Source organism: Delphinapterus leucas, chromosome 2, assembly GCF_059928025.1.
Source record: "Delphinapterus leucas isolate spDelLeu-1000000601 "Yukka" chromosome 2, BTC_Dleu_Yukka2, whole genome shotgun sequence".
NCBI classification, from domain to species: Eukaryota; Metazoa; Chordata; class Mammalia; order Artiodactyla; family Monodontidae; genus Delphinapterus; species Delphinapterus leucas.
Window position 1 is genome coordinate 75,674,174 of NC_143130.1, and position 14,717 is coordinate 75,688,890.

The following is a 14,717-nucleotide window of genomic DNA, read 5'->3' on the forward strand; positions in this document are numbered from 1 at the left end:
AGCAACTCCGGCTTCCCCTTTTCTTTCTCTAACATCCCTTGCCTCTGGGGCAGGCCCCAAACCGGCTCCGTCGTCCACCCTCGGTTGCCCGAGAAGCGGCTACCACGAGGCCGCGAGTCGGCAGCGAGTGCACGCACCTCCCGCTACCGGCAGCAGCGGCGGCGGCGGTGCGCCTGCGCACAGGCCGAGTCACGCGCGGTGCGGCGCGGCGCGGGGGCGGGTCGGCGCCCGGGGGGGGCTGTCATTCGCTGCGCTGGTCGCCGCCCTCAGCTGCGCCGGGCGGTTCCGGGTTCTCCCTCTCCCGCGCCTCAGACCACCATGGTGCTGGAGTCGGTGGTCGCGGACTTGCTGAACCGCTTCCTGGGGGACTATGTGGAGAACCTGAACAAGTCCCAGCTGAAGCTGGGGATCTGGGGCGGTAAGCGAGAGGGCGCGGCCGCGGGCTGTCTGGGGTTGCCGGCGCTGGCCGAGGGGCCCACTCCGCGGGCTGCTCCTTTCCTGGCTCCAGCCCGGGCCGTACTCCCTTCGCCGCCCGAGACTCCGCCTCCGGGGAGGGCGCTGGGCTGGGCCCCCTCCCTGGGCCGCAGGCGCGGGGCGTGGGGAGGCCTGCGCTGGCCTCCGCCGCCACGGGGTGTCTGCCCGGGCTGCCAGGACTCCCGGGTTTCGCGACCCTGAGGTCGAAGCCCTTGCCCCGTCCCACCTGCTCACCTTGGGCGGCCTCTCCCTGCCCTCAGCCTGGCCCCTCTGGCCCCGAAGCATAAAGAACCCCTCCCTGCATCCCGCGTGGAGCGAGGATGGCTGCGTGGCCTCACACGTTCAAAGTGGCACCAAGGAAGAAGAAAAAAGAAATTGTGTTTTGCAGTGATCTTTTTGGCAGTTGATAGCGAGCGGGAGCTGGCTTCTCTTTAAGATTGCAGGGTTTGGGAAGGGATCGGCAGGCAGGGGAGGATCGTTACGAAAGGCTTGTCGGTAGGGATTCAAACTCATAATACTTCTGAGCTTCTGAGAAAGTGACAGTTTCCCTTAATATTGCTTATTCTCTCAATAGGATGAGGAATTTCAATTTTGTTTTGGAGCGATAGAGAGAAATTCAGGCCACGACCAGCATCATCATTAGGTGCTGCTTGGTTGCACGCCGAAGAATTTACACCAATGCTTCTACCCTAGGGGTTGTGTATAGAAGTAGATTGTAGTGTGCTTCTCCATTCTTCAAAAAGATTAATTATTTGCACCATTTACATGTTAAGCTTTGGGGACATTGGGGATACCTTTGCACTCTGCAAAAGACTTTTGGGCATTTTGTCAGCTTTGGAGGGAAATCTAAAGAGCTACTCAAGTGGATGGAACTGCTTTTAATTCAGTCAACAAGTAGTCCTAGCCCCATCTGTCCTATACAGTAGCCACTATAGGAGCACTTGCAGCGTAGTTAGTGCAAATTGAGGTGTGCTAGAAGTATAAAGTACACACCGAGTTTTGAAAATACTTAGTAGGAGATAGAGTGTAATATCTCAACAATTTTTTATGTTGATTACATGGTGAAATAATAATATTTGAATACATTGGGTTAAATAAAATATATCATTAAAATTCATTCCCCTATTTCTTTTTACTTTTTAAAAAAATCTGACTCCTAAAATTTATAATTACATATATGGACCATATATATATATATATATAGCAATTGTGCTGCCCTAAATTACGGAGGAGCCTGCTTTTAGTAGTTTACTGATCTTTTTATTGGTTCTGTGTGGTTTGCCCAGCAATAACATACTTTATTTACATGCCCTCCCCTCACACTTAGTGCAAGAGAAAGAGAAGTAAAGGAGACATTTAAGGAATTAAATGGCCAGTGCCTTCTGCAGGGATCAAGTGTTTCTTCAGGCTACTGTCTAATAATACAAATTATTTCTTGTAGTTTGTAAACACTATTTGAAATCTGAAAAGGCTCTGGGCTAGCATTTAGGAAAAACCTGGGTTTGAGGTTGGTGTGTTCGACAATCCATTTACCTCACTGGTCCTTAAATTCTTCATCTTAATTTCACCTTTAATAGAAAAAAAAATACCAGAAAATATAATATTCCTATGTAATCACTAAGAATTGCTTACCCAAGTTAAAACGTTTTGCCCTATTTGTCTCAGATTTTTAAAAATTAAATAAAGTTTAGGGATACATTCGAAGGATACATCCTTCCCTCCCATATCTTATTTTCCTTTTTCTTTTCCTTAAAGACTTAGGGGTTGGACTAGGTAACACCTAAGGGTCCTTCCAGTGCCAATACTCTGTGACTCTAATTATAAATATACTGTGAAATTGTGACGTATACTGCCTGAGGATTTTGAATTTTTTCATGTTAGAAATTAAAATGCCATAATAATAATTTTACATCATTCTTCCCCTCTTTTTTGGTGAAGTGTAGGAAAGGAAACTTTCTTTTCTTACAATTTATTTTGCTTTTTTACAATAAGGTATTCTGCCCATGGCCAACATCAACTTTATAACAGGCCAGAGCAAATAAACCCATTTCTTTTAGGAAATGCCTCCAGTGGAAGTCCAATCAGGTTTATTACCCCATAGCTGTGCGTCTGTAAAGTTTTGCTGCCTTTTATTTTTGTGATAGTCATAAAGGAAGGAATAAGTCATGAGCTTTTACAGTTATTGCTCAAATATTTTCTTTGTAACCCTAATTCCCTCATTAAAATAGAAAGGCAAAATGTGAGTTGACTATTTTTTTTTTTTTTTTTGCGGTACGCGGGCCTCTCACCGTTGTGGCCTCTCCCGCCGCGGAGCACAGGCTCCGGACACGCAGACTCAGCGGCCATGGCTCACGGGCCTAGCCGCTCCGCGGCATGTGGGATCTTCCCGGACCGGGGCACGAACCCGTGTCCCCCGCATCGGCAGGCGGACTCTCAACCACTGTGCCACCAGAGAAGCCCTGAGTTGACTATTTCTGTGTTTTGAAGAAATTTATCTTAAACTTTTTATAGTAAACAAGTGGGATTATTAAGTTATTTAAGAAAACAGCTGATATTTGTGACATCGAAGACGGTGACAAGTTTTATAAAGAATTTAAAATTTTATATGACCTTACTCGAAAACTATTTGCTTTAGCAGATAAGGTTTATGAGTCATAGAGTTTGGCTTTTTCAGGTTTTTTTTCTTGTTAAATTTTCATATCTTGAGGAGGGGAATAATTCAACCTGCAAAAATTTCACACAACTGATCTTACTATTCTTTCCAAACAAGGGATAAATGGATACTTTTTTGCCTAGCCTATGACAGTGGTTTTCAAGCAGGAATGACTTTGCCCCCAGGAGGGTATTTGGTTATGTCTGAGACACTTTTGATTGTCACGTAGTGGGGAGAGGTGTGCTTGTGGTATCTGGTGGGCGAACTCCTGAATGCTGTTACATTTTACAGTGCACAGGACAGCTCCCCACAGCAAGGAATTACCAGCCCAAAATGTTTGTTGAGAAACCCTAGTCTAAGGGGAATATTGAGATTGTATTCTGCATTTATAGGAGACCTTCTGGTGCTGAACATGTTGTAGTAAGAAGTAAAAAAGGACTTAGAGGAATTATATGCTTCATGAAATTTATAACTTAAGAGAGAAACAGAAGTCTTAAGAAGTGACTTGGTATCATGTCAGTAAAAATGCATAGTCTGCTTGGATGATATCAGGAAGTAGTTTTAGAAATCAAAATGTTGTGTTGACATAATTTGAAAAACGTGCTGTGCATATATTCATATATGTATATATAGGCATTCACAATGAAATCCACAATAAACAAAAAATTACAGAGTGAGAAGGATGGGGAAAATTATTGGAATGTCTAGAATCAGGAAGTATACTGTCGATATTGCCTTAAATTGGAGAAGAAAAAAAAAACTATCATTTTTCATGTTTTTATTCTTTTAAAGATTTTTTTTAATGCCAAGAAATTCCTATGTATTTTTACTTATTTATTTATTGTATTTGCGGTACGCGGGCCTCTCACTGTTGTGGCCTCTCCCGTTCCGGAGCACAGGCTCCGGACGCGCAGGCTCAGCGGCCATGGCTCACGGGCCCAGCCGCTCCGCGGCATGTGGGATCTTCCCGGACCGGGGCACGGACCCGTGTCCCCTGCATCGGCAGGTGGACTCTCAACCTCTGCGCCACCAGGGAAGCCCTCCTATGTATTTTTAAAAGTGATTTAAGCATAATGATTTTTTAAAAATTCTTGCTGTTGTAGAAAAATGAAAAATTATTTACTAGCTGTGGGACATGGGAGAAAAATTTTAATTCTTTAAGCCTCAGTTTCCTTATCCCCCTTTTAAAATGGGGAAATAACATTCTGTGTTTGTAAAACAAGTCATGTGAAAATCCTTTGTAATTATAATTGTTAAATGGTTAATACTGACAGGAATAGTGATGATACACAAACCTAGCCAAGTGATGGAAACCAGCCTGCTTGTTTTATTTTACAGGCATACCTTGGAGATATTGTGGGTTTGGTTCCAGACCACTGCAATAAAGTGAATATCAAAATAAAGCAAGTCACATGAATTTTCTGGTTTCCTGGTGCATATTAAAGTTAATGTTTATACTGTACTAAAGCCTCTTTGTGTACAAGAGCATTATGTCTAAAAATATGTACATACCTAATTAAAAATACTTTATTGCTAAAAAATGCTAACCATCATCTGAGGCTTTGATGAGTCGTGATCTTTTTGCAATAGGAACATCAAAGATCACTGATCACCATAACAAATATAATAATAATGAAAAAGTTTGAAATATTGCAAGAATTACCAAAATGTGACACAGAGACATGAAGTGAGCAAATGCTGTTGGAAAAATGGCACCAATAGATTTGCTTGACAGGGTTGCCACAAACCTTTAATTTGTAAAAAACAGTACATGTGAAGCTCAGTGAAGTGCAGTAAAATGAGGTATGCCTGTATTTTCATAAGTATATTTCTTCCAGGGTTTTCACATTCTGCAGTGTGATAATTTTGTGTAGAGTTAACACCACGTGTCTAAACACCACATATCTAAAAATATCTTATTTTCCAAAATTTGTTCTTTAAAGAAAAAAAAACTATTTGCATGTGAGTTTACACTTACAGTACTTATATTATCTGCCAGTTATTTTGTCAGTCAGATTTTCAAAGGTTCAGAAAAATGCCTGGTGGGCATGTTGCTGCCTATGCAGGTCAGAAGGCTTATCTAGATTTTTGTTCCCCACAGACTGGTACCAGGAGATAAATTGCACAACTCTTAGCTATTTTTGGGGTATCCAGGATTTAATTGTTTTAAGACTAACATATATTTGAAAAGGTATGTTGAAACACCAGATCTTTTGCAATTCAGTTTAAGTAGGATTGTTGCAATGTAGAACCTTTGTCAGTTTGATTTTTCAAAGTCATTTACTGTGAAAAGTCATCAGAAGATGTCCGTTCAGAATTCTGCTGCTCTCACTTCCATTTGACAGGTAGAATATACATAGAGGCTGTGATGTGTTGGGTGCAAGAGTTGCCTATGGTGACCTGCTGGCCACCAGTAGGATTAGGAGCCAGGTGGAGTGCCTTCAGAGTTTGTAGCTCTGCAAGCCAGGCTGAGCCCATGCTTATTACCCTATTGTCCTACACTCCACCCCTGACACTTTTCCATCAGCTGCCAGATGTTGTTGGAGCAGCAGGATAAGGAAGGAGGAAACCTGGGATCTAATTACATATCCAGTACTGCCTGGTTCATTGGCTTTTGGCAGTCACTGACCAGTGACCACTAGCTTCTTATCTGTAAATGAGAAGGTGAGGCAAGGTCATTTCTTCTCGCTTTGAACTTCTGTGACTTGAATAAGGCCAGAGCAGCGTGAGCTCCTTCATTAAGTTGTAGTGCCACTTGCTCCGCATTCATGGTGAGAAATGGTAGTCAGATCATGTTTCTTTCCTTTCTGTTCTTCACTCAGTACCAGTGAGCAGAGAGCCACAGTCATGAAATACGACAAGAAAAATAAAGTTTCAGCCTCATGCTGATTATTTGCGAATCCAAATCTGTATATATAGTCTTAACAGGTAGTCAAAGGGCAGCTTGCGAATGCAAGAAAAAACAGGTCTCTTTGCTTCTTTTTACTTTGATCCATAAAACATAGCAGTATCTAAGTGTTTCTAAACCTGTTGAGGAATTTTTTTTTATTCCTTTCCTCCCAGCCAACACTTGGTGTAGTGAAAGCCACATTTCTTATTAGCTTGTCCTATAGTGTGTAAAATGAACAACAAAAAGTTCAATATTATAATGTACTTAGGCTTAGTTATCATTATTTAAAACACTTTAAAATTTTATTGAAAACAACTTTCCACATACTTGAATAGTATCATAAATGAAAACTTCACCTCTTTTCTACAAATAGAGCTAGAAGGTGGTACTTGGGTAACCATTCTGCTAGGAGGCTCTGCCATACTACTCATTCTTATGAAAGCCCTGAAATGTACTTGAAAAGGAGAAAGTTCAGTGGTGACACGGCAGCTTTCCACCTTTCTTTGCCAAAACTTCCTGTTTCAATAGGGAAATGGAAGAGTGAGAGTCAGTTGTTTCTTCTCCTTCCCTTAGCTTCCCCTCCCAAGATAAAGTTACTGTGAACTACTATTAAAATGAGTCTGCATGGGTTAATTTGGGTTAAATATTGAGTGAGCCAAAAGGTTTGTTCGTTTTTTTTCTGTAAGATGGCTCTAGTAGCACTTAGTTCTTTAACTTCATTTGAAAACATTTTGTTAGATTGTATGTGACAGCTCTCAAATCAGCATGCATTTAAAAAAAGAGTTTTCAAAATTGGTGAATTTTTGTGTAGCTGTTTTAATATTTAAGATGGAAAAAAAAGCAGCATTTTCGGCATATTATGCTTTATTATTTCAAGAAAGGTAAAAACGAAACTGAAATGCACAAGAAGTTGTGCAGTGTATGGAAAAGGTGCTGTGACTGATCGAACGTGTCAAAAGTGGTGTGCGAAGTTTTCTTCTGGAGATTTCTCCCTGGACGATGCTCCATAGTCTGGTAGACCAGTTGAAGTTGATAGCGATCAAATCGAAACAAAAATTGAGAATGTCCAACGTTATACTGCACAGGAGATAGCCAACATACTCAGAATATCCAAATCAAGCGCTGAAAATCATTTACACCAGCTTGGTTATGTGAATCGCTTTGATATTTGGGTTCCACCTAAGTTAAGTGAAAAAAACCTTCTTGACCATATTTCTGCATGCGATTCTCTTCTGAAACGTAATGAAAACATTCCGTTTTTAAAACAAATTGTGACGGGCGATGAAAAGTGGATACTGTATAGTAATATGGAACTGAAGAGATCGTGGGGCAAGGGGAATGAACCACCACCAACCACACCAGAGGCCAGTCTTTGTCCAAAGAAGGTGATGTTGTGTAATGGTGGGATTGGAAGGAGTCCTCTATTATGAGCTCCTTCTGGAAAACCAAACGGTTAATTTCAACAAGTACTGCTCCCAATTAGACCAACTGAAAGCAGCACTCGACAAAAAGCGTCCAGAATTAGTTAACAGAAAAAGCATAATCTTCCATCAGGATAACCATTTACTACATTGACATAGTAGTCTTAGGCCAGTCACTTAAGCTCTCCAAGCCCCAGTTTCTTTCTGTGTCCTGCCTCCTTCACCAGGAGGCTGTGAGGATCAAGTAATGTAATAGCTCTGAAAGTGTTTTCTAAAATAGAAAGGTTTATGTTCTTATTGTATTCATTCCTATTTCAGTACAATATGCATTCTAATTAATTGAGTCAAGACTTACTGAGTACCTACTATGAGGAGAATCAATAAGGAGTTTATGATCAGGTTGGGGATTTAAATAGTTAAGTGTTAAGTGCCATAAGACAGGTGTAGTGAAACTTCTGTGAAAGTTCAGATAGGTTATTTCTGACTGGAGGTATTTAACATCAGCACTATATTTCTTGCATTTATTTTGTAGGTCATTTTGTGTTTTAAAAGCCATTCTTCGACTGAGGTGGGCTTGTTCCAAATTATGCCAGTACCATTTGATTCTTATTCATAAATATACTAACCTTGTTATTTTCTGTAATTTAGCAACCATTTCTTTTTCTATTGAACTTTTCTGAGATGGCTCCAACTCTGCTTGCCTTGGTTTTATTTGCTAATTTAATGGATTTACTTTCATTCCCCTCTTCTGGTTCATTTGTAAAGATTATTAGATAAATTTTGATCCAGGATTTACTTTTTTAAGATACTTCTTAAAATATCCTGCAAGATTAGCTTTGAAACTGTATATGTGACTCTAGTCATGTATGCTCATCCAAAATGTTTCTGTTTATTTATGAGTATCATACAGGGTTAAAAATTAGAAATTTTGTCTTCTGAAGCCAGACTACACTTATTGCTTGCTGTCATCCTTTAGGGTTGCCAGTCCATCATAGAAGGAAATCATTTCACACAATTTCTCTACTTGTCTCTCACCTTGGTTTCTTTAGAAATTCATGGGATTAGGGACACTTGATTGTGGGATTGGCGTTAGTGCCTTCCTTGCTGGCAGAGTTAAGTCTATCCATCTCCAATTATTAGTCATTCTCCCCTCGCCTTTTTTGTTTTGGTTATTGTTAAAAGATTAGACACATATTTACCCTTCCTCTGGGTTTTCAGGAACTTCCTATGGCCTCTGTGTGTTCTTAGCCCAGGGTGATCTGATTATAGTTATTCCAGTTATTTGCATGTGTATAGAATTATGTTATCTTGAATAGAAATGGAAAACTAAATCTTAACTTTTTCCTTAGTATTGAGTTAAATATAAGATGGTTGATATTTAGGAGGGAGTCTGCTTTCTGTATCTGCGGAAAAGCATGCATTTTAGTGGAAGAGTACTTCTTAGCACAGTGCCTTACTTAGATAAGGCATGCGTCTACTGGTTGAATGAATGAATGCACTTTTACCCTGGTGCAGAAATACACTGCTGTTCCTCCCCTTTTCTTTGTGTTAGGACTAGTGGCTCCCCCTTCAGTGCAAATAATTCATAGACTGTATCATTCTTATTTCATTGTTATATTTACTGTTTGTTAGATAACATTCACATTTTTCAGAGAGGAAGTATGCATTTGTTTGCTGGACTCTAAGTAGTAGAAATAGATCTTTTTTATGTGTCTGTAGAGAAGGTAAATAGTAAATATAGAAAGAATTTATATAAAATATATTGAGGTCATATTGATATTAGAATTTACCTTGTTTTGTTCCCCATTTCATATTACAATTTGTATAATAGTTTTTAACATGAAAGTAATACATGTTTATTGTAAAAACTAGAAAATACTGAAGAACATTAATAAAAAATCCTTAATTCTACCTCCTAGCAATAATCGCCATTACCGTTTTTTATCTGCCTTTCTAAATATACTTGTTTAGCTCTGTTAGCCATATTGGTAGTTTTCAGTATTTCACATGTTAAATACCATCTATTACTTCATCAAAGAACGAGAATGTCACTGCAGTAGAAAGTGTGCTTTTTATGAGGGCGCTTATTATGTTAGTGCCTTAATAATTATTAGAAAATGCCTCATATCTACTGCAGGTTACTTGTGAGCACTCCTGGTGACCCTTGACCCACTAGTTGAAAATTAATGGGTAGGACAATCACAGTTTGTGAGCAAGTTCACAAGTCTCCATGTGGTCTTAGATCGTGTTAAATTGGTTTGGATTCCTTCAAATATGCACTAGCTTTTGTGCAGATCAATTCTTTTGGCCTGAGTAGAATTCCCACTTGTAATTTTTTGTAATTCGCCATCTGACAGAATTAAACCCAGGAATATTTTTCCACTTTATATAATTTTTATACATATAATGCGTTTTAAGGATTTTTTCCCAATTCTCAAACATGTCAGTTTTCCATGACTACTGTATTATCCCTATATTTGATCAGTGATGACATCTTGTCGGTTCTGCCCCCAGAGTAACTTGTTGTTGGTATTGTTGTATTGGTTTTTATTTTTACTTCTTTTAAAAAAAATTTATTTTTTTATACCGCAGGTTCTTATTAGTTATCTCTTTTATACATACTAGTGTATATATGTCAATCCCAATCTCCCAGTTGCTCCCACCACCACCACCTTGGGGTCTGTACGTTTGTTCTCTACATCTGTGTCTCTATTTCTGCCTTGTAAACCGGTTCATCTGTACCATTTTTCTAGATTCCACATATATGTGTTAATATATGATATTTGTTTTTCTCTTTCTGACTTACTTCACTCTGTATGACAGTCTCTAGATCCATCCATGTCTCAACAAATGACCCAATTTTGTTCCTTTTTATGGCTCAGTAATATTCTGTTGTATATATGTACCACATTTTCTTTATCCATTCGTCTATCAGTGGGCATTTAGGTTGCTTCCATGTCCTGGCTATTGTAAATAGTGCTGCAATGAACGTTGGGGTGCATGTATCCTTTTGAATTATGGTTTTCCCTGGTATATGCCCAGGAGGGGGATTGCTGGACCATATGGTAGCTCTGTTTTTAGTTTTTAAAGGAACCTCCATACTATTCTCCATAGTGGCTGTATCAATTTACATTCCCACCAACGGGATAAAAGGGTTCCCTTTTTTCCACACCCTCTCCAGCATTTGTTGTTTGTAGACTTTTTGATGATGGCCATTCTGACTGTGTGAGGTGATACCTCACTGTAGTTTTGATTTGCATTTCTCTAATAATTGGTGATGTTGAGCAGCTTTTCATATGCCTCTTGGCCATCTGTATGTCTTCTTTGGAGAAATGTCTGTTTAGGTCTCCTGCCCATTTTTTGATTGGGTTGTTTGTTTTTTTAACATTGAACTGCGTGAGCTGTGTATATATTTTGGAGATTAATCCATTGTCGATTCATTTGCAAATATTTTTTCCCATTCTGAGGGTTGCTTTTTCTGTTGTTTATAGTTTCCTTTGCTGTGAAAAAGCTTTTAAGTTTCATTAGGTCCCATTTGTTTATTTTTATTTCCATTACTCTAGGAGGTGGATCAAAAAAGATCTTGCTGTGATTTATGTCAAAGAGTGTTCTTCCTGTTTTCCTCTAAGGGTTTTATAGTGTCCGGTCTTACATTTAGGTCTGTAATCTATTTTGAGTTTATTTTTGTATATGGTTTTAGGGAGTGTTCTAATTTCATTCAATTACATGTAACTGTCCAGTTTTCCCAGCACCACTTATTGAAGAGACTGTCTTTTCTCCATTGTATATCCTTGCCAACTTTGTCATAGATTAGTTGACCACAGGTGTGTGGGATTACCTCTGGGCTTTCTATCCTGTTCCATGGATCTATATTTCTGTTTTTGTGCCAGTACCATATTGTCTTGATTACTGTAGCTTTGTAGTATAGTCTGAAGTCAGGGAGTCTGAGTCCTCCAGCTCTGTTTTTTACCCTCCAGATTGCTTTGGCTATTCGGGCTCTTTTGCGTCTCCATACAAATTTAAGATTTTTTGTTCTAGTTCTGTAGAAAATGCCATTGGTAATTTGATAGGGATTGCATTGAATCTGTAGATTGCTTTGGGTCATATAGTCATTTTCACAATATTGATTCTTCCAATCCAAGAACACGGTATATCTCTCCATCTGTTTGTGTCATCTTCGATTTCTTTCATCAGTGTCTTAGTTTTCTGAGTATAGGTCTTTTACCTCCTTAGGTAGGTTTATTCCTAGGTATTTTATTCTTTTTGTTGCAATGGTGAATAGGATTGTTTCCTTAATTTCTCTTTCTGATATTTTGTTGTTAGTGTATAGGCATGCAAGAGATTTCTACGCATTAATTTTTTATCTGGCAACTTTACCAAATTCACTGATTAGCTCTAGTAGTTTTCTGGTGGCATCTTTAGGATTATCCATGTATAGTATCATGTCATCTGCAAACAGTGATGGTTTTACTTCTTCTTTTCTGATTTGGATTCCTTTTATTTCTTTTTCTTCTCTGATTGCCGTGGCTAGGACTGCCAAAACTATGCTGAATAATAGTGGTGAGAGTGGACATCCTTGTCTTGTTCCTGATCTTAAAGGAAATGCTTTCAGTTTTTCACAATTGAGAATGATGTTTGCTGTGGGCTTGTCATATATGGCCTTTATTACGTTGAGGTAGGTTCCCTCTGTGCCCACTTTCTGGGGAGTTTTTATCATAAATGGGTGTTGAATTTTGTCAGAAGCTTTTTCTGCATCTATTGAGATGATCATATGGTTTTTCTCCTTCAGTTTGTTAATATGGTGTATCACATTGATTGATTTGCATATATTGAAGAATCCTTGCGTCCCTGGGATAAATCCCACTTGATCATGGTCTATGATCCTTTTAGTGTGCTGTTGGATTCTGTTTGCCAGTATTCTGTTGAGAATTTTTGCATCTATATTCATCAGTGATATTGGTCTGTAGTTTTCTTTTTTTGTAGTATCGTTGTCTGGTTTTGGTATCAGGGTGATGGTGACCTCGTAGAATGAGTTTGGGAGTGTTCCTTCCTCTGCAATTTTTTGGAAGAGTTTGAGAAGGATGGGTGTTACTCTTCTCTAAATGTTTGATAGAATTCACCTGTGAAGCCATCTGGTCCTGGACTTTTGTTTGTTGGAAGATTTTTAATCACAGTTTCAATTTCATTACTTGTGATTGGTCTGTTCATATTTTCTATTTCTTCCTGGTTCAGTCTTGGAAGGTTATACCTTCCTAAGAATTTGTCCATTTCTTCCAGGTTGTCCATTTTATTGGCATAGAGTTGCTTTTAGTAGTCTCTTATGACACTGTATTTGTGCAGTGTTCGTTGTAACTTCTACGTTTTCATTTCTAATTTTATTGATTTGAGTCCTCTCCCTCTTTTTCTTGATGAGTCTGGTAAAAGGTTTATCAATTTTGTTTATCTACTCAAAGAACCAGCTTTTTGTTTTATTGATCTTTGTTATTGTTTTCTTTGTTTCTATTTTATTTATTTCTGCTCTGATCTTTATGATTTCTTTCCTTCTGCTAATTTTGGGTTTTTATTATTCTTCTTTCTCTAGTTCCTTTAGGTGTAAGATTAGATTGTTTATTTGAGATTTTTCTTGTTTCTTGAGGTAGGATTGTATTGCTATAAACTTTCCTCTTAGAACTTCTTCTGCTGCATCCCATATGTTTTGGATCATTGTGTTTTCATTGTAATTTGTCTCTAGGTGTTTTTTTATTTCCTCTTTGATTTCTTCAGTGATCTCATGGTTATTTAGTAAGTATTGTTTAGCGTCCATGTGTTTGTGTTTTTTACGTTTTTTCCTGCTGTACTTGACTTTTAATCTCATAGTGCTGTGGTTGGAAAAGATGTTTCATATGATTTCAATTTTCCTAAATTTACTGAGGCTTGATTTGTGACCCAAGATGTGATCTATCTGGGAGAATGTTCCATGTGCACTTGAGAAGTAAGTGTAATCTGCTGTTTTTGGATGGAATGTCCTATAAATATCAGTTAAGTCTATCTAGTCTGTTGTGTCATTTAAGGATTGTGTGTCCTGATTACTTTTCTGTCTGGGTGATCTGTCGATTGGTGTAAGTGAGGTGTTAAAGTCCCCCACTATTATTGTGTTACTGTCGACTTCCTCTTTTATAACTGTTAGCAGTTGCCTTATGTTTTGAGGTGTTCCTATGTTGGGTGCATATATATTTATAATTGTTATATCTTCTTTTTGGATTGATCCCTTGATCATTATGTAGTGTCCTTCCTTGTCTCTTGTAACATTCTTTATTTTAAAGTCTATTTTATCTGATATGAGTATTGGTACTCCAGCTTTCTTTTGATTTACATTGGCATGGAAAATCTTTTTCCATCCCCTCACTTTCAATCTGTAGGTGTCTGTAGGTCTGAAGTGGGTCTCTTGTAGACAGCATATATATGGGTCTTGTTTTTGTATCCATTCAGCCAGCCTGTGTCTTTTGGTTGGAGCATTTAACCTATTCACATTTAAGGTAATTATCAATATGTATGTGCCTGTTGCCATTTTCTTAATTGTTTTGGGTTTGTTTTTGTAGCTCCTTTTCTTCTCTTGGTTTTCCCACTTAGAGAAGTTCCGTTATCATTTGTTGTAAAGCTGCTTTGGTGGTGCTGAATTCTCTTAGCTTTTGCTTGTTTGTAAAGCTTTTGATTTCTCTGTCGAATCTGAATGAGGTCCTTTCTGGGTAGAGTAATCTGGGTGGTAGGTTCTTCCCTTTCATCACTTTAAATGTATCATGGCACTCCCTTCTGGCTTGTAGAGTTTCTGCTGAGAAATCAGCTGTTAACCTTTTGGGAGTTCCCTTGTCAGTTATTTGTCATTTTTCCCTTGTTGCTTTTAATAATTTTTCTTTGTCTTTAATTTTTGTTAGTTTGATTAATATGTGTCTCAGCATGTTTCTCCTTGGGTTTATCCTGCCTGGGAGTCTCTGTGCTTCCTGGACTTGGGTTGCTATTTCCTTTCCTGTGTTAGGGAAGTTTTTGACTATAATCTTTTCAAATATTTTCTCAGGTCCTTTCTCTCTTCTCCATCTGGGACCCCTATAATGTAAATGTTGCTGTGTTTAATGTTGTCCCAGAGGTCTCTTAGGCCGTCATTTCTTTTCATTCTTTTTCTTTATTCTCTTCTGTGGCAGTGAATTCCACCATTCTGTCTTCTAGGTCACTTATCTGTTCTTCTGCCTCAGTTATTCTGCTGTTGATTCCTTCTAGTGTATTTTTCATTTCAGTTATTGTATTG

At 38.7% G+C, this 14,717-nt stretch overlaps 1 protein-coding gene across 3 annotated transcripts in view; it reads left to right on the plus strand.

Annotated features, from left to right (window-relative positions):
* Positions 1–249: 249 nt before the first annotated feature.
* Positions 250–14,717, plus strand: part of VPS13C (vacuolar protein sorting 13 homolog C) — a 175,134-nt gene continuing 160,666 nt past the window's right edge. For 2 of the 3 annotated variants that reach the window (XM_022579675.2, XM_022579677.2), the window contains exon 1: positions 251–418. In XM_022579675.2, the coding sequence (XP_022435383.2) occupies positions 319–418 (100 nt within the window). In that variant the 5' untranslated portion in view covers positions 251–318. Of the gene's footprint in view, positions 419–14,717 lie in introns of all 3 variants that reach the window. The other variant, XM_089907142.1, reaches the window with a different exon arrangement.